The sequence below is a fragment of the Loxodonta africana genome, chromosome 23, assembly GCF_030014295.1.
Source record: "Loxodonta africana isolate mLoxAfr1 chromosome 23, mLoxAfr1.hap2, whole genome shotgun sequence".
NCBI classification, from domain to species: Eukaryota; Metazoa; Chordata; class Mammalia; order Proboscidea; family Elephantidae; genus Loxodonta; species Loxodonta africana.
In genome coordinates, this window is record NC_087364.1 from 30,457,998 (window position 1) to 30,485,002 (window position 27,005).

At 34.8% G+C, this 27,005-nt stretch overlaps 1 protein-coding gene across 5 annotated transcripts in view; it reads right to left on the reverse strand.

The window, feature by feature from the left end:
• Window positions 1-27,005, reverse strand: part of ZMYM2 (zinc finger MYM-type containing 2) — a 141,713-nt gene that overhangs the window by 40,871 nt on the left and 73,837 nt on the right. For 4 of the 5 annotated variants that reach the window (XM_023553104.2, XM_064275378.1, XM_023553103.2 and 1 more), the window contains 11 exons: window positions 25,875-26,025; window positions 23,311-23,483; window positions 16,809-16,974; window positions 16,100-16,134; window positions 8,885-9,014; window positions 8,074-8,189; window positions 7,281-7,452; window positions 4,641-4,766; window positions 2,511-2,605; window positions 942-1,110; window positions 550-701 (listed from right to left, as the gene is read on the reverse strand). In XM_023553104.2, the coding sequence (XP_023408872.1) occupies window positions 550-701; window positions 942-1,110; window positions 2,511-2,605; window positions 4,641-4,766; window positions 7,281-7,452; window positions 8,074-8,189; window positions 8,885-9,014; window positions 16,100-16,134; window positions 16,809-16,974; window positions 23,311-23,483; window positions 25,875-26,025 (1,485 nt within the window). The remainder of the gene's footprint in view (window positions 1-549; window positions 702-941; window positions 1,111-2,510; window positions 2,606-4,640; window positions 4,767-7,280; window positions 7,453-8,073; window positions 8,190-8,884; window positions 9,015-16,099; window positions 16,135-16,808; window positions 16,975-23,310; window positions 23,484-25,874; window positions 26,026-27,005) is intronic. The other variant, XM_064275379.1, reaches the window with a different exon arrangement.

A 27,005-nucleotide genomic window follows, 5' to 3' on the forward strand; every position in this document is an offset into this window, starting at 1 on the left:
ATGAATTTTGAGTGGTGTGTCCCTAACACCTTATTTTTCCCATAAATTCTTTTTGTTTTGGTAAACAATTTTGGAGAACTTAAGGATTTTCAGGAACATATACATATTGTATTATAGCAGAAACACCTATATAATACAAAGCAGCTAAGAAAATCCTTTACAATATCCTCCTATTTCCAGATTAAATTCCTCATTGCCTTTCTTAGTAAACCAACAAATCACTGTTTCATAAAGCTTCTCTTAATATTCTTGAAGCATAACATTTTTTTCTCTCCAAGAACTACTACAACCACTTTTCACAATAATGTTGTTGTTAGTCGCAGAAGAGATGATTCTGATTCATGGTGACCCCATGTGTGCACAGGAGAACTGCTTCATAGGGTTTTCAAGGCTGTGACCTTTTGGAAGCAGATCACCAGGCCTGTCTCTCAAGATATTTCTGGGTGGGTTCAAACCACCAACTTTTATGCTAGTAGTCGAGCACTTGTTTAAATCAGGGACTCCTTTCATATTAATACTATATTCTAAAGCAACTGTCAAATTACAAACCTCCTGTATTCCAAGGCAAAGATAATAAATGCTGTCAGGTGCATAATTCTCTCCATTTGGGCGTCGGATCTCATTGACAAAATGGGCCAACCCATAGTTAAGCTCAGCCGTGGAATGAGAGAGAAGATCCTCTTTTAACTTTACTGATTTAGCTATAAATAAATAAAATAAAATAAATTAGTAATTGTTATTATTTACTGCCCTTTTTATTTAAGGTTAAGAAACTTTCTGAAATTAATTTATTACATATAAGAACTTTAAAGTAAAATAAAATGCATTCTTAGCAATCAGTTTTAAACACCTTCCACCTACATTTATGTTTTTGAACTTAAAGATGGCTAATAACAAAATCTTGATTTTAAATAGGAATTAGGAGAAATTAAAACACTTACGAGATTTTAGTTCATCTAATACCAGGAGATCTTCATCAAGTTGCCTAGTTTTGACCCAGTGTTTCCATGCATTTACACCATATGTGTACTTGAAAGGAAAGCTGCATTCTGAATTGTCAGAACTATCATCATGAGACTGGTATCCTGATACAGCTTTTCTCTTTGGTCCCTATTAATAAAACAGCATTGTAAAATCTTTTTTTAAGCCTACCACTATCTCCTTCCTCTATGAAAACCATCTCTTGACAAATGCAAATTAAAAGTGTATTAATATTTACATGCTTAGAACTGGGTGGTATTTCTGAATCTGAGAGTAGTTAGTTACCTATAACATTTCCTGAAATGGTACACAGGCACATAAATCATTCTGTACAACAAAAACATACTATATTCTGTTTTGAGTCATTTATGATGGGAAAATAATCAAATACAGATATTAATCAGTTAATAAGCTGAAATAAAATGGTTCTAAACATAAGGGAGAAACTGAAGAACATTTCCATGAATCCACCTTACAGGGAACGAACACTCACTTCTTTTCACTTTCTTCATGTATTTTTAGCAGTATGAAAGTTTTTAATTTTGATGTAGTCCAATTTACATAGGTTTTTCTTTTGTTCTTGTGCTTCTGGTATTGTATTTAAGGAATCATGCCTAAACCACGATTGTGAAGATTTACATCTATTTTTTTTTCTCAGAGTTTTATAGTTTTACCTCTTTAAGGTCTATGATCCATTTTGAGATAACCTGCATATGGTGTGAGTTAGGAGTCCAACTTCATTCTATTGCATGTGCTCACCCTCTTTTTCAGTTTTCTTTGTTTAGTTTTTGGGAAATTTGTGAAAGCTATCTTTCTTAAGGTTTCTTCTCATCTTTGATGTTGAAAATTAGAAATGTAGGTTGATAAAATATTAAAACAATTACACCTGCTAATACATCTAGGGAAACCCTGGTGGCGTAGTGGTTAAGCGCTACGGCTGCTAACCAAAAGGTCAGCAGTTCGAATCCGCCAGATGCTCCTTGGAAACTCTATCAGGCAGTTCTACTCTGCCCTGTAGGGTCATTATGAGTTGGAATTGACTCGATAGCAGCGGGTTTTTTAATACGTTTAGATTTTGTCTACCTGAATGATCACACTGGCCGTATGGTCTATGTGTTGGCATGCTTAGTAGAGCCCAGATACAAAAATAATCTACATATGTCAATGCTGTTTAATAAACTCATCAAAAATAATGTCTAAATAAACAGCTCCCTAGAAAACATCCATGATTCTTTTCAAAAGAATTACATTTACTTTTTTATCAGTTGCTTTCTATTTCAACCTTGTATCAAAGCAAATTAAAAAAAAAAAAAAAATCAAGTGGTGATAATATTCACTTTTTCTATGACGCGACAACTAAATCTGAGATATTTTTGATATTTAGAAATAATTTACCTCTTAAAGTCTTTTTCAACTTGGAAAAAAAATATCTTCTCACATTCTCAGGAACATCAGAACATCACTGTATCCTTACTCTATGCCTAAACAGAGATATTAGGTAGATCCAAGAATACTATTAAATTTTGTACCTTTTTCTTAGATCGAGGTCTGGGCTGTTCCTCATATTCTTCTCCAAAAACAGGTGGTAATAAAAACTCATTTTCCATATCAAGCTCCTCAGCCGCTGGAAATCAAATTAGGATAACTTTTATTTCAATTATAATAGCACGGGCTTATGTTACATAAATGCAGAGAACAAAGAACTAGTCACAGAATGTAAATACCCATGTATAGATAACCTGTGCTGGGGTGAGGAGTGAAGATTTGCTTTGTCTATAGGGTCGCTATGAGTCAGAATCGACTCGACAGCAATGGGTTTAACATGGTCTATGAGATTTGATAAACTCTGTTCCAACTCTTAAAAAACATTATGCATATATTAGCAACAAAAAGACAACCCAATCAAAAAAAATGGGCAAAAGATCTGAACAGACATTTCATCAAATAGGAAATTCAAACGGCCAACAATCACATGAAAAGATGCTCAGCATCATTAGCCATTAAAAAAAAAAAAAAAAGCCCGCTGTTATCGATTTATTCCAACTCACGGCGACCCTATGGGACAGGGTAGAACTGCGCCATAGGGTTTCCAAGAAGGAGCTGGTGGATTCAAACTGCCAACTTTCTGGTTAACAGCTTTTAACCACTATGACACCAGGGCTCCTTCAGTAGCCATTAAACCAAACCCGTTGCTGTTCAGTCGATTCTGACACATAGCGACCCTATAGGACACAGTAGAAATTCCCCATAGAGTTTCCAAGGAGCACCTGGCGGATCTGAACTGCCGAGCTTTAGGTTAACAGCCGTAACACTTAACCACTACGCCACCAGGGTTTCCTCAGTAGCCATTAGGGAGATGCAAATCAAAACCACAAGCTACCACCTCGCCCCTAACAGGTTGACAATGATCTTTTTTTAAAAAAAAAAAAAGGGGAAAAACAAAAGGTTTTGGCAAGGTTGTGAAAAAACTAGAACCCTCATCCATTGCTGGTGGAAACATAAAATGGGACAACCATTGTGGAAAATAGTTTGGCAGGTCCTCAAAAAGTCGAACATAGAACTACGACAAGACCCAGCAATCCCAACCTTAGGTATATGAAAACCAAACCAAACCAACACTTTATGAAAAGCGCTGCAATGCATGTTGGTGTAAAGGTTTCTGTTTGAGTTCCTGCTTTCAATTCTGGGTACATACACCTGAGATTGGAGCCCATGTGGCACAGTGGTTAAGAACTCAGCTGATAACCAAAAGGTCAGCTCTTTAAATCCACCAGCTGCTCCTTGGAAACCCCATGTGGCAGTTCTACTCCGTCCTATAGAGTCACTATGAGTAGAAATTGACTCAATGGCAACGGGTTTTGGTTTACAGGTGGGAAGCAGGGGGAAAGAGGGAATTCTGGCTGCGGGAGCATTGAGTTTATGTTAATTTAGAAAAGAATAGTAAGAATGGTTTCACAACATGAAAAATACAGTCTATGTCCCTGAATTATACATGTAGAAATTGTTGAATTGGCATATATTTTGACCAAAATAAAACATTATGTATAACAAACATTAATATAGAATTTGCATGGACATGTGTGGTATCAGCAAAAGTATCAAAACCTGAAATTCAATTAAAAGATCTAATTGGTCTCAATATAAACATTTTGCTCTACTAAACCTTTTTAAAAAAACAAAATGTTTTATATTCTACTCAATTTGTTCACAAGCCAATGATAGATTCAGAAAAAAAATAAAATACATATTTCTTTTATCACAAAATACCTGAAAATAACTTTCTTCCTTTCAAAGTGAATGCAATTTTCAAAAAGGTCTTAAGAAAGGTCTTAAGAAAAATGCTACTAATATTTTTCAAAAAAAATTTAAAAACCCAGACACAATCATTTCTTAATTTTTTCCTGTATCTTCAAAACTTCCTACAATAAATTAACCTTCAGAAAGCTTTTTAAGGTTCTAAGAAATTCTGACAACCCTACAATTCAATCCAATTCTGTACTTCATTTCAGAAACTATTGAGTTTTATTTGACTAATGGAAAAACTAAATTAAGAAAAATAAAGGCAATGTCACAAACACTAAATGCTTAACTACAGTTATGACTCTGTAAATTCTATAACCATAGTTTCACAACGAAAAATTAATGTTTTATTTCAGTACCTCTGGGAAAATCTATTTCGATATCCAAATCTGGTTCATATGGTACATCAGGCATGTTGGATTGTGTCTCTGAGTCAGAGTTCTTCAAGATATCTGAACCAATGATATCTGTTTCAATAATTACACCTGTAATCAATCCATAATATCATTAGAAATCATAATAGAAAACCTCAATTGTTATGGTTGTGTGCTGTCAAGCTGATTCCGACTCATAGTGACTCTATAGGACAGAGCAGAACTACCCCACAGGGATTCCACGTAGTGGGGTGGATTTCAACAGCCTGAGCTCTTAACCACTTTGCCACCAGGGCTCCAATATCATTAGAAATCATAATAGACATCCTTCAGACAAAGATTAGACAGGCCCATAAAACAAAACAAGACTAAAAGGGCACACCAGCCCAGGGGCAAGGACTAGAAGGCAGGAAGAGACAGAAAAGCTGGTAATAGGGAACCCAAGTTTGAGAAGTGGTGAGTGTTGATGTGTCATGGGGTTGGTAACCAATGTCATAAAGCAGTATGTGTACTAATTGTTTAATAAGAAGCTAGTTTGTTCTAGAAACCTTCACCTAAAGTACCAAAAAAAAAAAAAAGAAAAATCAAATGACACATTGCACTGGGCAAATCTGCTGCTGCAAAAGAACTCTTTAAAGTGTTCAAAAAGCAAAGATGTCACCTTGAAGGCTAAGGTGCACCTAACACAAGCCATGGTGTTTTCAGTCGCCTCATATGCTGGACAATGAATAAGGAAGACCAAAGAATTGACACCACTGAATTATAGTACTGGTGAATAATATTGACTATACCATGGACTGCCAGAAGAACAAACAAATCTGTCTTGCAAGAAGTGCAGCCAGAATGCTCCTTAGAATCAAGAATGGCGAGACTTCATCTCACATACTTTGGACATACTATCAGGAGGGATCAGTCCCTGGAGAGGGACATCATGCTTGGTAAAATAGAGGGTCAGCATAAAAGAGGAAGACCTTCAACAAGATGGGTTGACATAGCAGTTCCAACAATGGTCTCGAGCATAATGATTGTGAGGATGATGCAAGATCGGGCAGTGTTTTGTTCTCCTGTACATGGAAACAACTCAACAGCACTTAACAATAACATGCCTTCATTCTTTACAAAATAAATTTGTCCAAGCTTAAAAAAAAAAAAGAAATCACAATAGAAAACCCTAATAGAATCCTTATTTTGTCTGGCCGAAAGAAGTCATTTAATTGTAAATGCAAGAAAAGGGCAACTATTAAACAAGTCATAAAAGAAAAGACATATAGCATCTTGTAAACTACTATAATTTTTATAACTGTAATTGGAATAATCATGAGTACACCAAAACTTTCAATCCTATAAATTTTGACTGGCTCCCTTTCAAAAGTTAAAAAATGTGTTTTGATCGTAGAACAGCTCTGGTATGCAGAATATTTCTAAAAGTAATTTCTTGTCAGAAATAAACGAGGGTGGGTAACTGCAATTTTCAACATTTTTTTTGGAATCTGAATTCCACACCATGTAATACAAATGGCTTCTAATGTATTTATCTGTTACTTTCAAACTGTCTCAATTGTAACCCACAGTAAGAAATATATATATTTTATCCAGTACACAGTACAGGAAGAGCCTTGTGCAGTGGTTAAAGCACGTGACCACTAACTGAAAGACTGGCAGTTCAAACCCACCAGCTGCTTCATGGGAGACAGATGTGGCAGTCTGCTTCTATAAAAATTTACAGCCTTACGAACCCTGTGGGGCAATTCTACTCTGGTTGCTATGAGTCGGAACTGAGTCAACAGCAACAGGTTTGGTTTGGTTGGACACAGTACAGGATGGTGGTGGGAGACAGACCATCATAGATACATACACACACATTGGAACATTTAAAAAATATTTCAAAATTTTCAAATTTCAAAAAACAATACTTACCTTTTCTGACAGAAATCTTCTAAAAAACATCTAATTTTTTTTAAAACAAAAAATACCAGTCGCAATCCACTAAATTAATTTCACAATTTCCTAACAGCACTTCACAAACATCATCACATTATGAAATACATAGAAAATAATAGTGTTTTTATTATACTCTAGGGTAAAGGGAATTAGGCAGCTCATGGCAAAATAGGGCTTTGTGTGTCATCATAAGGTAAATACTCTAGGGCACTTAACAACCCATTCACAATATACTCATCATAGTATATCATTTGGCAAGCAGTGTCCTAACAGGTTATAGTAAACCTTGGTTTAGATAATGCAAATTAGTTTATTAGTATAAGCAAACAGCCAAAATTAAGGGGTAACTATAAAATAATAGTTTGAATCATTATCAAAGCCTGTAACTACTTTTGTATCTGTGCTACTCCATTAAGAATAATTTCGAGTTGATTTTATGAGTCAAATCCTGTTACAATGAAATCTTAAAAGAGACTACCCAAATTTCTGTTGGAAAAAAACAGCACGTGGCTAAAAGCAGCATGGATCTTTTAGTATAAAATACATTTTTGTTGCAATATTTCCCACACTCCCATATCAAGTTAAAGCACAATGATGTGTCCTGGAGAGAACAGTTAACAATTAGCAACAGTTATAAAAAAATCAATGATATACTTATTCGTAAGGGAATACAGTATAGCTTACTGCTGATGTTGGCAGTTTCTGGTTTTCCCTCATCTTCATTCACCGTATCTGTCATTGTAAGCAACTCTGTATCAAGAGGATCTGAGGAAACTTTGCTTTTTATCTCCTCAATTGCTACAGGGATCTTCTCACTGCTCTCCAATGGGGCAGGTAGAAAAACAGGAACTGGCACCTAATTAACCAAAGTATTTACTTTTAAGATTGACCATACATTAGAAGATATTCTTCCAAATCAAAAATTACTGACGCAGGATCTACTTTATTATACGATATTGGATAAAAGCTTTGAAAAAAATAATATATCCAAACTAAGACGTCAACTGTGACAGGGGAAAGCCCAAATTATAAGCTGCTACCTTTTGAAATAAGAGTTAAGTTTTGAGGTGGTTCTGCTCCAGATTACATTACAACACTCATGCTCTGACACTGTGTCCTGAGTATTACATGAGATTTGGAAAGAAATAATGTAATATTTTATATGAAACTGTTACGTTTCAGTTCTAAACCTTATGGCTTCACAAGCATTTTTTTCAAAAACGAACTCAAGTATGAAACACAACATGCACAAGGCAGACAGCTTGCTAAACTTCTATCTCAATGATGAGCATACACCTGATAAATGACAAAACATAAAACCTGATAAAACAAAATCATGATAACAGAGATTCAACCAAACCTAAGTCACTTGTTGAAGAAAGGCAACTCACTAAGCTAGTAATTGCAATACAATCACTGTTTTCCCACTTGTGCCTGAAATATTTTAAAGTGAAAAAGAGCTTGAAATCTGACTTACAGGAACAGGAACTGTAGTAGGAACAGGAATATTCTGACTGTACATGTGCATAGGTACTGGGATATACACAGGCACAGGAATAGGCACTGGAACATATTCTGTCTTCCAATTATCATCTAAAAATATAAAATACATGTATTTAAGGAACAATGTTAACTGTTACTCATATATAACTGCTCAAAGTTAAAAGTAATTTGGTAACAAAGAAAAATACTTAAGTGCCTCCATTTAAAGAAAAATCTGTTGTCACAAGATTTGGTAACTTCAAAACAAAACAAACAAAAAAATCTAAGTAGCAGGGGCTCAAACTTAAAACCGCTTTAAAAACGTATAGTTCTACACACCCATCAAACTCCTCTCACCTCCTCCTCAAAAGCCTTACTTAATCAATTAGAATACACCCACCATTATAAATTCGATGAAAATACATATTTAAATTATTTCACCTCATTCTGACAGGCAGGAAACAGAATTAGCTTTACTGATCACACTTAAAGAGATGATTTTCTTAGAACACCATTTTTAGCAAGGTCTTAGCCACAAAGAAAGTTCTGATACAGTATTTTCTCACTTTTGACATACGATTTATACTCTAGGCCTTCACTGGAAGACTGACTTATCTTAAATATGATTTAAAATGAAATGCTGGATTCTCTAGGTAATATCTAAAATTATATAAGGAAAAGCAACAGAAAATGACAAATTGACAAAACAAATCTATTCTGTAACCTATTATTTGAAAAAGCTATGGATTTTATTAAGGGAAATGTTAAATATAATGAAGTACGTAAGTCAAATTTTCCTAAGTTACCTGTCTGACAAGATTTGGTCTGCATGTGAGGTTTACAGTAAGTGGCTTTTGTCATTGTTAAAGGTTTGCAAAGGACTGCTTTGTTCTTCATCTCTTTGTTGGGTGTTGGAGAAGGGGGTGGTGCTGAACCCTATAGAGAAGCAAAGAGAAAACACTGTATTTTTGTCTCTAATTTTCATCACTTCTTGGTACTAACATTTGGTTTCTAAAATCGTGAGCATGGAATACACAAAAGCTCAGAGAACTTAACTCAATATTCTACTATTAACTATGTTTGCCACAGTCTTAATCAATGTCCTAAGTACTGACAAAGCAGTAGTAATTATCTGCTATACAGATTTGTGTCGCCTTCAAAGTATAACCCACTGCCATCGAGTCGATTCCAACTCATAGCAACCCCATTGAGTTTCCAGGGCTGTAAATCTCTACGGAAGCAGGCTGCCGCATCTTTCTCCCACAGAGCCACTGGTAGTTTCAAACAGCCAACCTTTCAGTTAGTAGTCGACTGCTTTACCCACTGCACCACCAGCACTCCTCAAAAGATAGCATCAATTAGAAAAAATATGAAAAGAGAACTTTCACTTTTAAGTACAAAGTCAAAGTTATTAACTTGAACTGCAAAAATAACTAGGATCGTGTAAATTTATCTGCAGTTATTATGACTTTTGGATACTCTAAAAACCCAGTGCCGTCGAGTCGATTCCGACTCACAGCGCAGAGTAGAAATGCCCCACAGAGTTTCCAAGGAGCACCTGGTGGATTCGAACTGCCGAACCTTTGGTTAGCAGCCGTAGCACTTAACCTCTACACCACCAGGGTTTGGATACTCTAGAGCTCCTTTTATTGGATAAACAGATGGTTGTTGTTGCTGTTAGGTGCCTTCTGGTACATTTTTGCCTCACAGAGATCCTATGTAACAGAGTAGAACTGCCTGTTGGCGTAGTGGTTCAGAGCTACGGCTGCTAACCAAAGGGTCAGCAGTTCGAATCCACCAGGTGCTCCTTTAAAACTCTACGAGGCAGTTCTACTCTGTCCTATAGGGTCGCTGTGAGTCAGAACTGACTTGACGGCAACCTTTAACCTTCAATCCTTAATGGAACAGGCTGTCAGGTCTTTCTCCCCCAGAGCTACCGGGTGGGTTCAAACAGCTAATTTTTCTGTTAGCAGCCAAGAGCTTAACCGCTGCACCCCTAAGGCTCCTTATAAACAAATTAAACGGTACTAAATTTGAAAAGGAGCCCTAGTGGCACAGTAGTTAAGAGTTTGGCTGCTAACCAACAGACCAGCAGTTGAAATCCACCAGGAGGTCCTTGGAAACCCTATGGGGCAGTTCTACCCTATCCTATAGGGTCACTATGAGTCGAAATCGACTTGATGACAACGGATTTTTGGTTTGGAAATTTGAAAAGGTAGGAAAAACTACAAAAAGAATTACCAAATTTACCAAAAATATCATCAAGCTTTAAATTGTGTATTCCATGACCCAATAATTACACATTTAGAAACACCCTATAGATACAATCTCTCAAATGTTTTATGATGTTCACTGCAGTATTATTTGTAACTGCAAAATAAATAAATAAATAAAATCTGGAATAAGCTAAAAGCAGAAAGCTGAAGATTTGTCCTTAAGGGGCTTAGGATAAGGTGTTTTCCATACCACCTACTGATATGGGAAAAAGCAGATACAGTATAATAATACTTGAATAAAGCACTTATTACTTAAAAAACTTGTATGCATTTTTAAAGGCTTACAAAAAATTATTTATAGTAGATATTGCACTAGTTACAAATACAATAAAGGGCTGGTACTAGAAAGATCTTATTCCAGATTCATCAGGATTTCAAAAAACATAATTAAGCACCTGTAAGAAAGAGGAAGATTCCTGAACAAGGAGCTAGGGAACTGGGTTGCAACACTCCTGCTGTGTGACAATGGGCAAGTCACTCAACTTCACGTGCCTCAATATTCTCATTTGTAAAATGGGAAGAATAACTTTGCAAACATTTATTGAGTACCTACTATACACCAAGCATTGAATAAGTTTGGTCTGAACCGGAAAATACTCTGCTATCCTCAGATTAGAAGGAGGGAGTCCCAAATCATTTACGTCCCTGGATTACTCAGTATTTTACCCTCCTGCCATTCTGCAAATATTACTTCATGTCAATTAAACTATGCCACCTGGTGAAAACCTACACTTGATTCCCATATCTTTCTGTTTTAGAATGCTTTATATACCACTTGAAATGCATAATCTATACCTATTTATGCTGAACACTGAAAAAGAACTCAAGATGATGAAAATAATGACAAAACTACCATTTGTCGATTAAATAATATACGAGGTACTGTACAAACCACCAAATCTTATTTTATCCTCATAGCACCGCAAGAGGGAGGACTTTTTATTTTTATTACTGTAATTTTATGGTTGAGGAAACTGAGACTCAAAACTTACACAACTTGCCAAGGGTCACAAAGCTAAAATTTTTGAAGTCAAGTTCAACTACATTCAACTGATGCCAAATCCTACGTTCATAACTGCTGTACATACTCCTTGATGAAGTCTGGGACACAACAGCTACCACTTGTTTAGTACTTACTATGTGACAACCCTGAGGTAAGTACTATTTTCATCCCCATTTTACAGATAAGGAAGCTCAAACAAAGAATGTGAAGTAATTCGTCCAAAGTTTGACAGCTGTGAAGTGGAGCCAACATAACCCTATAGACAGAAGCATCACACCGTTCCTCCACAGGAAAAGACCCGAGAAACTAAGTAAAACAAACATCAATATTGGAACCTTAAGCATCAAATAGGAAACGCTGGAGGTGTACTGGTAAAGAGCTATGGCTGCTAACCAAAACTTCAGCTCTTCGAATCCACCAGGTGCTCCCTGGAAACCCTATGGGGCAGTTCTACTCTGTCCTAATCTACTCAATGGCAAAGGATTTGGTGTTCGGAAGCATCAAACAAAGAGATAAAGAACTCATCCAAGCACCAAATGGAATGAGAAACTGACAGAGAACAGAGCAGGAGGATAAAATGTGAGCAGAGGGTCCCTATCACTTAATGCAGCATGGATTTGCCATCTGTCAGAGATCGGCAGGCAGGGGGAATGGGAAAGCAATTTCATGGAGGTCCCAGCAGGAGACAGAGGCCCCAGTAACTAGCCATAGATGCTTTACTACTCCTCACCCTTCATCTCCCTGCTTGGCCTCCGCTGCTTCCCAGCAGGCCGAGTGACAGCGGCCCAGAAGGCACTGGCTCCATGCCATGTGGACTCGCACCACCCAAACCGGTAGGCTCCTACAGTGCCACTGTTGTTGTTGCTGGTGTTGCTTGTTCGGCTTCCTTTGTTTTCTTCCCTGCCTCTTACCTCCTCCCCCTCCTTTGTCTCGAACACCTGGCTCCCTGTGCCATCTTTCCTTCTTCTCCACAGGCTGTGAAGCACTGCTCGGCTGCCTTGGGAACTGCTTCCCTGGTCTGTGCTGCAGCACTGGTGGGATCCCTGGGGCTTTTTTGTTTGTTTTCTTTTTCTTGGCTTAGGAGGCCCTTCCCCAATCTGTGCAGCTGCACCGATGAGATGAGGCACTTTCTTGGTCTATGCAACCTTTCCAGTGGGATCCCTGGAGGCTTTTTCTTTTTTTTTCTTCTTCTTCTTTCCTTTTTGTCTCTCTTCATTTCTCAGTTTCAAGTCTCTCTACTTACTTTCTTTTCCCGTCTCCTGAAAACACGGCACTGTGTGCCATCTCTGCCCCATATAGGTGGGCTACACTGCGTGGCTTCGGAGCCACTTCCTCGGTCTGTGCAGCCATGCCAATGGGATCGCTGGGGTCTTTCTTTACTTATTTTTTTTTATCTTTCCCTTTTTGTTTTTCATTTCTCAGTTTCTCATCTCTCTGCTTTCCTTCTTTTTCTGTCTCCCAAATGCCTGGCACTATGTGCCCTCTCCGCCTCTTCAAGATGGGCTGTGCCCCGGGTCCTGGAAGTCACTTCCCCAGTCGCAGGTGGTATCCCTGGGGCATTTCTTTTTTGTCTTATTTTTATTTTCGTTTCTTTTTTCCTTTATCTTCATTTCTCAGTTTCTCGTCTCTCCACTTCAACTGCAAGCTCACTCAAGAACTTTTTGTTCCTATGTTGTTGTTGTTTTTTTTTTTTTGGCTTCTGTTTCTTCTCTCTCTCTCCTATTTCATACCCATCTTAGCTTCACACATCGCAACCTCCCCCTTTCCTCTTGCCTACCTGCACCGAGCAGCACAGGCATGGTCTACCGGAACCTGCCCGGAACTGACCCCTGGACCGCCCTGTCGGCCCCAGTATGTACCACAAACAACCCTTCCCAGTCCCTCACCTTCAGCTGGACCTGCCCTGCTTCACTGTAGCTGAGCGACTAGCCCTGCCCATTGGACAAGAAAGGGAAAAGTATCGTGCCCAAGGATGAGCAAACAACAAAGAACGCACAGCCTGCCTGCTCAGACATAACCCAACAAAAATTTTTAAAAAAGGACAAAACAATCGGATCTACAATCAATAATTGAAGAATATAACTACTGAATGTCCTGAAGACAGGAGACAATAGCAAAACATATTTAAAAAAAACAGGACAGGATGCTTCCAGTAGGAATAAAAAAACAGACAACTTTCTAGCAGAAGGAAAAGCACTACAACCACCTGCTAGAGAATTCAAGTATCTAATAGTCAGAGCTATCCAAGAGTTGAGGCAAAAACCAGACAAAAATGAGGAAAAAATAGACAAATTCTTAGAAAACCCAGACAAATTCAAGGAAAATACAGACAAAACTACGGAAGAATTCAGGACAATAACACAGGAACAAAATGTCAAAATAAACTACTAGAAATTATACAGAAACAACAATTAGAAATCTACAAGATAAACAACAATATTTCAGAATTGGATGCTGTCAGAGAAGGTCTGACGAGCAGGTGTGAAACAACAGAAAACCCAGAAGACTCCACAAGAACACTACTGGAACTAATAAAAAGACTCAGCAGAGTAGCAGGATACAAGATAAACATACAAAAATCACTTGGATTCCTATATGCCAATAAAGAGAACTTTGAAAACGAAAACAATACCATTTATAATAGCCCCTAAAAAAATAAAATACTTAGGAATAAATCTAACCAGGGATGTAAAAGACGTAAACAAAGAAAACTACAAAACACTACTGTAAGAAACCAAAAGAGATCTACATAAATGGAAAAACATACCATGTTCATGGACAGGTAGACTCAACATTGTGAAAATGACAATTCTACCCAAAGTATCTTACAACAATGCAATCCCAATCCAAATACCAATAACATTCTTTAAAGAGATGGAAAATCTAACCATTAACTTTATATGGAACAGGAAGAAGCCAAGACTAAGTAAAGCACTACTGAAGAAGAAAAAAATAGGACTCGCACTACCTGACCTCAGAACCTACTATACAGCTACAGTAGTCAAAACACCCTAGTATAGGTACAACACGTCATAAAACAATATGTGTACTGTTTAATGAGAAGCTCGTCTGTTCTATACACCTTCACCTAAAGTACAATAAAAAAAATTATATATCTAAATTCTCATCTCTTGAAGATTATGGGTAGATAAATACAAGATTCCAAAGCTTACATGGAACAAATGAGAGAGGACTTTATAGGACAAAAGGTAATAGTATCAATGGCAACTCATTTACCTTTCCCTAACAATACTCCCTACATCCTTCTGTTTGTCCTATAATGTGGTTCAATTGCCACAAAAGGGAAAAAAAAAAAAAGTATATAATATTATGCTGGTGTTTAAGTGGTCTTTTGAAGCCCTTTATCAAAAGCTTAACATCTTTGACACGAGGTTTGGAGTTGCCTTATGGCTGCAAAGGTTAACAAAACAGGAAGAGATCATGTTCTTCAGCATGTATGAAAGTTCTTGGTATTAAAATGGGGTAATTCAGCAAAATACTTTTGTATTATGTCACTTAAAAAACGTATTTGCACAAGATGAGGAGAGCTGGTTGGGGGGACAGGGAGAAGCAAGAGAAAAAGTACAGCTTACTTTTCCAGGATATTGTTCAACTATAAACATCAAAAATAAAATTGATCTTAATAAATTAAAAAACATTCATCTTTCATCTACATCAGTGATCCTCAACTCTTGTTACATATTAGAATCACCCAAGGAACTTGGAAAAAATACAGAATTTCTGTGGTTGGGACCCAGACATCAGTAGATTCTGAAAACTTCCAAAATGATTCAAATATCCAGTCAGGCAGAACTAAGAATCACTAATCTGTCCTTATCTACCACAAGAGCTAGGCTCACTAACTTTCTATAACATGTCCACAAATGACTAACAGCTTCTCTTGGATAAGGATGCCAGAAATACCAGGTTTTCAACATTGCTAATTATTGTTAGACTTATCATAGAGACAGCAAGTGGCGCCTCACTGCTTTTCTAAGTGTGGCAAAAGCATTGTTTCTTCTCTTAAACGTCATTACACAGAAATGGCCACTTTAAAACTCCAGAAGTCTTTACATGCTAACATAAAAGCAGAATTTGATGTATTACACAAAAAGAAAGGAAAAATGGGCTAAATTTCAAGAAGGGGGGCACACCAGAAGTACTTCTCAAGTTTAAGAAGTCATAAATCTTACCCCCAGCATAGATAAATCAACATGGATACATATACAGAGAAGTGCATAAAGCCATTTAAAATCGGACCCAGCCTATCCTTTCAGCCTCATTTCCCATTAATTCACCACAGATCCCCTTAAACTCTGGTCACACTAAAACACCTGTAGTTTTGTCAAAGATGCATGTACTTTGCAAACTATTATTATTCCTCCTACTTTTCACCCCTGTCTACCTGGACAGCTTCTTCTCAACTGTTCACAAAGTAGGCTTATTCACAACCTTAAATCAAGTAATAAGTATTTATTTACAGTAGATATATCTATCTCCCATAATAATGTGTGTAGAGACTATAGTAATTCATCTATATATTCCTCAGTATGTTTTTGAAAGTACCTGGTATTAACATCAGATAATCCAGCTGAATACTTTCACTGTCTCAGCAGAAGAAAATAAGAACTCTTCTATTATTATAATCAGATTAAACTGTCATAATTATTTTCTTACCCCCCCAAGTTACAGTGCCACTTAATCAAAATAAAAATTTTACACTTCACTTAAACAATACTTACTGTCATTTTGGTTCGGGACGTCTGACAACCCTGATCTAAAAACATAAACAAATTTTTAAAAAGACAAGTTATCGCTTTCTTCAGAATTTTCTAAACCTGTATTTCTCATTTTATTAAACTTTAATATAGTTATTAATATAAGCATTTGAAGTAAAGCATCTCAAATTTGAGTAGAAAGTGCTGAAATACAAACCTAAATAAGTGGAATTAACTCTCTTCTCATCTTACCACCTCAGAAAATATACATTGCTCTCGTGGCAATCCTATGTTCTTTGATTTAAGTCTTAAAAAACAACAAAGGTCATAGTTCCCAGAGGTTTTTGTTGTTGCTCCCATCTACTTCCAACACATACAATTTGGTAAAATGGTTTTCATTTAAAAATGCAGACGACACATGAAAGGCAGATGATTTCTTTTTTTAGAGTTTTTGTAATTTTAATGACCTTCTCTTCAATTCCACCTAGAACCTATTTTTTTAACTAGCAGTAAAATTTAAAAAGGGAATAAAGTAAAAAAAAAAAATGCACCTGTAAGAATTATCTCATTTCAGTATCATATGGGATACTCCCACCCAGAAAAACTATGGAATTTAAATTGCTGTTAAACTAACTCCAAAATCAACTATTCACTATCACTGCTTTATATTCAGAAGCAAGGAAAAAAGACTGCTATAGAAGTTTTTCAAGTCACCACCTGAAGTATTACATACCATAGTGTAAGTTTTCAGGTCCCTTCTGAGTTGTCATGTTGGGTTCATTTTGCTGACAGTAGAAACGTAGTAAGCAATGTTGATCACAGAAATGTTTCATTTCTCCACGCCACTGTACTCGCTCTTTAAGAGTTCCTTGAGATTTACAACAGTCACACCTTGCAGCCTTACGGAATGAAAAAGGAAAGTTTCAGACATTTCAAATTAGAAAGCTTAAAAATTCAAACATGTACAAGGATTTTGAAAGATATGCAACACTTTTATCTATGATTATTTCCAAATGTGATAAAACAATGTCTGATAAAGAAGAAAATTATAATACAAATCATATACATGAAATAAAATCCACAAGAAATAAAACTGAAAAACTGGAGCAATTGACAACAAATCTTTCTGTACTTACCAAAAGTCAAAGACCAACATTACAAAGATGGAACCAATAAAAGTGAACACTGATAGACCAAATTGATACATATTTCAATTTTTAAGTTATTTTGAGGGCCATAACAATACACTGGTAGAAGTCTACAATCACATTACATTGAAAATTTCTGATTGATAAAAAGATTTCCCAGACTCAACTCATGGCTTATATAATCGATTAAAGAAATTGAAAAAGACCACAGTAATTCTGAAGCTCTTATGGTGAGAAATTTACAGATGTTAAATTGAAGTATTTTTGTTTCTTAACAGTTTAATAAATTTAAAGAGCTTTAAAAAAATACACTGATTCAATATAAAGATTCCAGGTTCACGTTTTAAAACACTCAATGTCTAATTACTTAAAAAAAAAAACGCTATACCTTAAGATAGCAAGTTTGACCTACGTCTAAGAAAAGAATCAGCCCTAACCATACCATAACAATATGCAAAAATAACCATTAAAATTCATATAGTTATACTTCCTGATGGTCAACGAATAACCTAGGGACAGATTTTCATTTTTTAGGGATCTCATTTTCCCTAGACTTTTGCCCATTTTCACTACTTCTTAATATCTTAATCAGTGAGTGAGCCAAAAATATACATGATTAAGTTCAACTATAGCACCTTTCAAAATTAAGTTTCTGATCTAGTTAAGAATAGAAATAAATTACTATGATTTTTAAAATCATCCTCAGTCTTCACTAACTTAGAAATTTTGATAATGCAAATATTAAGTTTTTTGTGTTTTATAATTGTGGCTGTGAATTTTGCTCATTACTCTAAATAATCTAGAGTGCTATACTATGAATTTTGAGATCTCTCACTTTGTATTTCAAGAGGAGTCCTATAGATAAATACAATGTCAAAACCCATAGTCAAGAATATTAACAAATGATTATGTTGGTAAACAGGTTTTATATAGTAAACATACCCCAAAGTTAGAACACAGGCTCTTTTTTTTCTCCAGGTCAGGTATTTCTCCTGCTGAATAAATGTTAAATGAATGAAGCAAAATTACACTATAAATGACTATTAATTGATGCCACTATCACATCTCTTGTAAAAAAAAAAAAAAAAACTTGTGAATTCAAATACTATATTGCTAGTAGGATGTGCCAATGTCTATTAGTAACAGCACTTAATATCAACGTAGGTGAAATTTTGTCAATAATGACAAAAAAATCCCTGCACAAAATTCTCACCAGCCAAAGATGTTCTTTAAAATAAACACAGACCTGTTCTAGGTTTCAATTTCCTTTTCCACTTTTATAAAGTCCGAGAAGAAACAAAGCACAGAGTAAGAAAATGGAAGCTTAACATTCTATTCAATGAACCTAATCAGTGCAGGAACTGAGCTAAAGAAAAGTTGCTGTAGCCTAAATACCTCGTTCATTGAGAGCCTGTAATAAAAGTCCAGAACTTTGTATCTACTCTCTACAGAACTCACAACAGTCCTGCAAACTGGGTACTGGAAGCAAAGATACAAAAAAGTTAAGAGACTTCTCTAAAGACAAATATTAAAAACGCAGCAATAGGATTCAAAGGAGACAACTAAGTCAAAACTGGGCTTTATCTTGTACACCAAGTTATAAAGACCATAGAAAGACAAAATGAATTTACATAATTGAATGGAGAATAAAAATCCTAGTAAAAGTAAAATGCTACAAAAGGAGGTTCTTAATATCTAAAACCCAAATCAATGTGTATAAAATTCATTCAAATGACTGTATGTACTGACTTCTTAGTGCATGGTAGTATTTCCATTTACACAATAATTTAGAAGGCCAAGGGCATAAAACCAAACACAGTCCACCCAGAAAATCTGAACAATTAAATCACTTCATTATTCTTTAATTACAGACACTTGGTTTTTATATTATACTTGAAGCTCCTTTCCTCCAGAAGAATTTGCAAATGGCATAAAAATACATGCATTTATTTTCAGGCTGAAAGGATAATAGGTGAGAACTCAATACTACTTCTAAGCCTAACGCTATAATAAAAAATTTGGAGGTTGTGAAACTTCTTTTTTAATTCTTTTAAAGCAACTCTTGCAAACTTCCAGCTCACTGCAATTGAGCTAAAATGTGATGGCCAATTTAAAAACATCACAAATGACCACCATTCCTTACCAACACCCCTCACCCCACCTCCAGTTGAGAGCACTTAAGAAAGCTTAACATTTCTCCAGCATTAGAACTGAAGTGTGGCATAAGTCTCCGGTTCAAAAATACTGCATCATTATCACCTACTTCTAAGTTTTCTTGTCGCTGTCGTAAATCAAGGATTGCAATGTTATTTAAACAAAAACAAAAACAATAACTGGTTCAAACAACCTAAATAATAGGCAGGTACTAAACTTTGATTCAAATAGTCCTGATCCAACCTTTCAGGTAATACAGGAATCTCTTATTCAATAACCGACAGTTATTCTACCTGTAGTTCCCTGGAGAGTCCAGTGACTCATTTTTGGTTGATACATATCCTTGTAACATTCCCATCCACTTATGTTCCCTATTTCACTAAACAAACCTAATTTTGCAGGGTGAGGGAGACTATGAATATGAATGAATTAGGGGAATTTTACAGATACTTTTAAAAGGAATTCTTTATGACTTCTCAATGTCTTTCTGAGTACTTTAAGGTGATTTACTACCCACCCCCCTCCCCTCCAAAAGAATGCAGTGATAAAAACAGTAGGTGACAGAAAACTATACAAACATTTAAGTTACAGGAATTTTTCAGTTACCTAAACATTTAAATCAACAGTATTGGATATTATCTTTTGAAAAGTAATTTCAAAAATAAAGAATTTTTAAAAAACACATTATATCTAGTGATTTATAGGTTTAAAAAAAATTATAAAAGTCCAATAATATTTTGCATTCAGCTTTCCTTTCAGACCTTTGTAATAAAATGTAAGTACTAATTTGATTAAAGACCATAAGTCTTAGTATTAAATTATTACACGGCATTTGCATTAAAGAATTTAATACTGTCACCATTCACTACTGGTTTGTAAAACCAATCAAAACCTGTGTTAATAAATTTTGTAGTCTGAAGTAATAAATTTTAGGAAAAAATGAGATCAACTAAGTAGTGTGAAGTATTATTTGGAAACAAAGGGCCTTTGAAATATCTTCACCATAAATGAGTATCTTCCATTATTATTCCATTACAATCCTTTTAAACTTATTGAGATTAAAAAAAAAAAAAAATCCTCCCACCTGGTTTTACATATTGCCTGGAAACATTTACTTTGAAGAAAAGTAAAACCTATTTCCTTCTAAAAAGTTATCTGGTAGAAGAAAAAAAACATTAATTTTATTCTCATTTTTTGCTTGTATGAGGTCAACATTTCAAAACCTAATTTAGAGATGATAGTATTCAGTAAATCTCCATTTGAAATCCAGAAACAAGACATTATATGGACCACAAAAAAATTATTCAAAACGTCTTGTTAAATAAAAGAAACATACACAGGAATTTAAAAATCTTAATATTAAATACAATTTTGAAAGTTATTTATACTCTAGGTAATCTCTCAATTTACAGGGTAAAGATACAGAAAGGTGAAAATAAAATTTATGTGCTCTACTGTTTATGAATACTCACACAATCAGATTGGCTAGCTTATGTTTTTGAATTCTCCTTAATGAGATACTCTTTTTAAAGAGATTAAAATTCTCCCTCTCCCCTCAAATAAACTAGACTGACTTGTAAGGGTCACATTTTTTAATGGACTAAAATCTAAAATTTTGAATACTTACATAAAAAAGACAAACTGTAGACATGGAAAGAATATCAAAAAGCCATAATTAGTCTGGGCTCATTTACCACATTTTCAAGATGACGGTGAGATTGGTAGTAAATGGAAGGAACTCAGGAGATGTGTAAAGAAATACAGTTTGACTCAGGTAAAAGCACACAATACAAAAACTTACTCTTTGAAATATAATAGCTGCCTCCACAGAGAAGCCAAACATCAATCAGGAAAGGGTAAGCAACTCTATTCTTCAGTCTTTGAAGGTTTTATTGTGTATTGTGTTACCGTACAGAAAATATTATCATTGTTACTTGCTTTGCAAATTCCTATCATTTGACAAAAATGTTCTTACATTTATTCCTCAGATTTGTGTAATATGTAATGATATTGTGTACATTATACAAACATTTGTAGAGTTTACAATAAGACAAGGAATAAAATAAAAATGTATTTATAACGTTTAGAATACTGACATTAAAAATAACTAATTACCTGGATATTTAACTAATATATCCCAAAATATACTGCTTCACTTAATTTTCATTATTGAACAGAGCAAAATAAGAACATTAGATACAATTATCCTTTAAAACAAGTAGTAAAATGGAACAAATGATGACATCTAGAATAAAGTGTTTTTGCCACGGAGCACTTCTCTGCTTCCCCAAAAAAGAAAAACCAACAGATTTCTCTATTTTAATTATAAATAAATCAGGAAGTATTCTTTCCATGTAAAAAGCCAGACAGAGAAGTACATTCAGTGCATTACAAACAGAAAACTAAATCCTCCAAAAGATTATTAAAATATATTCAAGTTTGGAATTCATAATTACAAATTATGCATAAATCTGTACAATAAAATAATGACGAGGAAATCATCATTTTCACATGGAACAATGTTTCAAACAATTAAAATATGTGATAAAAAGGAGGGCAGGTAGTAAGAATAAAGTGAATTTCCAAATTGTAAGTCAGTAAATACCTTTACTATTTTGAGATTATCCAAACCAAATTTTCAAAACTAAAATCCGCTAGACTATGGAGAGAAAGCTGTATTTGTGTGCTGAACTAAAATTGAGCACTTAAAGCAACCAAAGTAACATTTTCTAAGTGATTTCTCAAGAAGTTACTCTCTAAAATAATAAAACAGATTTTTGAACAAAATATTGGTTTAAACCATGAACATGTTAGAGGGCTAGTATATCTGTGTTGCCAAATTTCCAAAATTCAAATACTAATTTTAAGTCAGAAGCAAAGTAAAATAACAAAGCAACTTTTAAAAAGTACATCAAACCCTTCAGCCTCAATTATTTTACCTCTGACACCTCAGAAAGGATCTTCCTCAGCATACCTCTAGAATGGCATATTTCAAGAACTCCACATTATTTTTGTTTTTAAAAAAAAAAAAGTTAATTTTTCAGCTGCAGACATTCAAGAACAACACCCAAAATACCTGCAATTCTTCAATTAGTACCATTTTAATACTAATCACTTTTATTACATGGATTAAATAATATTCTCCATATTTCAACCTTGTTACTGTTTGTTTCATTAGAGGCAGTCATAATTTTAAAGTCATAATAGTATCTGTCCTTCATATGGTTTAGAACTGCATCCATAATGAAGCTTTAGTATTAAGATGGCTTTCTATGTTATTGACAGAGGAATTAATGACTCTTTCCTGGGTAATATCTGATTACCAAAAGTTCAAAGTTATACTTATTTCTTATCTAGAAAGCAGCTAATGCTGGGACCAAAAGGGATTTACCTGGGCTTTTTAAAAAAGTAGATCTGAATAAGATAGACACATATACAAACTACATCTGCAGTTTCAAAATAAATGTTTTTGATATCCATTTAGTGTTCTTTCACTTTGAAAGTCTCCAAAAATCCACAATTAAAAAGGCAAAAACAAAAAACTTTATAAATCATCCCAACTATTCAAAAAATGCTAACGTTCAAGGCTGAGAAAGTAGTCATCAAAAATATTTCTATTAAGTAAAATCAAGACGGAATGAATTTTAAAGAAATAATCCATTTTGTTAAACCACCTTGTTGGAAAAAAAAAAAAAAAAAAACAGGTATATCCTAGTCTTTGGTAATTCCTAAATTACAAAGCAAAAAAAAAAAATGCTGCTTCAAGTTAACAATAAACTTAAATGACAAAATAATTTTTATGCATAGTATAATCAGGGCTAAGCCTAATACGTGTACATTTTAAAAATAAATATGAGCTAATATATTTGTAATGGTAAAACTACAAGATTGGTTAAAGTAGCTGCTGTAATAAAAATTTTTGAGTTTACTTGCCTTGTAGTACCAATCCTGAAATTTTTTACAGCATTCTTCACTGCAGAAATCTCTCACAACACCATCAAGTTCTTTTGTTGCTCCCTTCTTACATAGCTGAGAGCAATAGTTGCAAGTGACACATCTCAATCCTAAACGTCTTGCAAAATCCTGTTTATACAATAGTTTGCAGCCTGAAAAATATAAGTTTAAATATTAAAGCAACACATCAAAAACTAATTTTTGAGTTGAACCACATCTTATAGATGAAATAGGTCATCAATAACTTTAATCCACATATAAAGTCCTCTTTCTCTCCTAATCAAAACTATGATATAATCAAAAGGCATCTGTAAAAAATAGGAACCGTATATGGAATAGTGTATTAGATAACATGAGTTTAAATAACTAATGTTCTCAGACATTAAAATCCAGTAATGTCTTTGAAATATTTTATTTGTTCTATTTAAATATAATCTTAAGTATCATAAACACATCACAAATAGGCATTTTTGGAGAAATAAATCAATACAGACGGCTGAGAGGCACTAACTAAAATCATAAACCAGTTGCCATTGAGTCAATTTCGACTCATGGCGACCCCACGTATGTCAGAATAGAACTATGTTCCAAAGGGTTCCATATGGCTGATTCTTCAGAAGCAGATCACCAGGCCTTTCTTTTGAGTTGCCTCTGAGTGAACGTGAACCTCCAACCTTTTGGTTAGCAGCCGAGCACATTAACCATTCACAGTTCCCAGGGACTTTCAGCCAAAATTTCCTGCCTTACTTTTGTCATCCTACATAAAACTTAAGAGGAAGTAAAACTGGTTTATTGATTTATTCTGAGAAAACATCTTCTTATTCTATTCCTTTATATTTTTAATTAAATATCTAATAAAATATTTAAAATATTTCTTATACCTATTTATAAATGTAAACCTCCTCTACCAATGTAGTTTTAAATGATCTTTCCCATCTGTGAACAGGAAGTGCAACTGTTTTCTATATAATTTATTTGGCAATCATTTATGTACTGTCCTATGACTTCTTTTTTTCCTTTATATTTAAAAACTTTTTTAAATTGTACTTTTATTAGTTTTATCTAACTAGATTTTAATGATAGTATTAGGTATTATGTTTTCTAATTTCTGACAGCTTCCAGCAGAGAACTAGGCGTCATTAGAGAAAGCATAAAATAAGTTATGTAACAGGAAAAAAGACACACATCCTTTTTTAACCCCTTATTACCCATTTAAATTTATGAGTCCCTGCCCTATAAATGAAAAGTATGTTGTTGAATGCCAATTGTCTACTTGCTGTTAATTTTCTATTAATTTTGGTAAAATTTATGTAATTCAAATGGTAGAGGATCAATGCTATGGACGTGAGGCATCAACATCAATACACTCAGTAAAATAGTCATCGCACAAAAGTTAAGGTGTGAGTTAAATTAATTCAGAACCAACCTTTTCAATTAAAATGATAAGATCTGTCACTTCATTATAGCTTTGATCTTAAGTAACAGTAAACATGGTTACCTTTCATTCTAGGTGAAATGTTGTACCAATCACCTAGCTTAAATAGGTATGCCTTGTTTTACAATCAATACCCTCTTAAACCATAAATTCGCTATACATACCAAATATATAAACAAGGCACTAATCAGATGGACCAATAATCTTTGGATCTCACTGTCTTTCTCTAATCGCTGGCATTAAGATTTCTAATCTTCCTCCTGTCCTGAACTAAAAATCCATAGGAAAAAAATTCCTAATTGAAAAACAACAGGTGACAGTAGTAGGAAGGAAAGCAGTGAGTTCAGTGTCTGGGGCAAAAGGAAGAATAGAAAATGAAAGCTAACTTAGAATAAGAATGTGAAACTTGGAGAGAGTAATAATAACAAGAGTTCAAACACCATAGCTACAATGCTGGTTCCCATCTCTGGAGAAGCAGACTCAGAACTAGAGTTTACTTCTGTAGTCTGCTGCTTGGCACCAAAGCAGCAAAACTGTAGATGGGAAAAAAGGAAATTCTTGAATGTACTGAAAGAGAATCCAATATTCCCCTGGCATTCCAAATCAAATAACTAAAAGTATCTTCCCACTGTAGTACTGCTGCATGTGATTTATTTTTCTGGTATATCGAACACCTTTGTAGACTAGGCAGTAAGCCAGGCAGGGAATATATACAAGGTGGACTCTATGGAAAAAAAATCCCAATCTACTTAGAAAACCAACTTTCAGACCACAATTTGCTTGTATGTTAGAAATGACATGGTATAACAATGCTTTTATTTTATTCTTAAAACTCTGTTGTAATGGAAAAATAGGTCACCAAAATTTCTTGAGATAAAACAACTTGAGGCCCAGAGGTCTACAAATATATATAAAATAACGAAGCAAATCAACAGAAAAGCAAACTCAATTTTTTTTTGTTAAAATACATTAAAATCTGGACATTACATTTTCAACTCCATTTTTGTTAAACTATGTTAAAATCTGGACATATATATATTTTAAAATTTTGGCAAAAAATAACAAATATTAATAAAAAGTATGAACAACACTGTATATATACACTTGCCTTCACTACAGAAAGGTCTCTTAACGCCAGAGAAATTTACTGTTTCATGAAGAGTCTTCTCCTCTTGACAGTATTCGCAATATGTAACTATGCAATGCAACTTCTTATAGTCATCTGAACAAGTTTTGCTGCAGAACTGATGCACTTTGTTCTAAATGCACAATGGGAACCTTGGTAAGTATGTGACAAGCACCTCAAGAACAAATTTAAGAAATAGCCAAGCCACTATTACAGCAAAGTATAACACATTAACCTATTTATGTGATGATACTGGTGGATACATTTCCTATGGGCCACACCTAGTTTAACCAATTCATTGCTAAATTCAGACACAGCTCCACAAAATTCAATACCATTAACTACCCTAAAATTACTCAGTAAAAGAGTGGAAGTATCACTAAAACAAAATGGCAGCCTGGTGTTGCTAACAGAATTGGAGAAATGGAAAGAAATGATAGAAGATACAACATAGGTAAGCTATAGGTAGATGAGAATTATGATATTAATAACATTTTCACTTAAAAATAACTACTCCAAAATATTTCCAATAGTTCAGAAAGAAATTCTTTGTTAAGTATAGTCAATAAGGCACAGTAACATTCCTATCGCGGCTTAAAAGTAACAGACCTATTATGAATGAAGTATACCCTGGTGGTGTAGTAGTTAAGGGCTACGGCTGCTAACTTAAAAGCTGGCAATTCAAATCTACCAGGCATTCCGGAGAAATCCTATGGAGCAGTTCTACTCTGTCCTACAGGGTCACTATGAGTTGGAATTGACTCAATGGCAACAGGTTTGGTTTGGTTTATACAATTTGCTGCTATCACATGTGTGTTGCTAAGCTCTCTTGAATGGAATGGTTAATGGTTATTCAGTTATCTTTTTAGTTATAGTTTCAAAAACCCACAATAGCTAAAGCTGATTTTCAAATACTGAGCCAAACAGCTGCAAACTTCCCTCCTACTATGGAGACGGAAACCCTGGTGGCGTAGTGGTTAAGCGCTATGGCTGCAAACCAAAGGGTCGGCAGTTTGAATCTGCCAGGCACTCCTTGGAAACTCTATGGGGCAGTTCTACTCTGTCCTATAGGGTCACTACGAGTCGGATTCGACTTGATGGCACTGGGTTTGG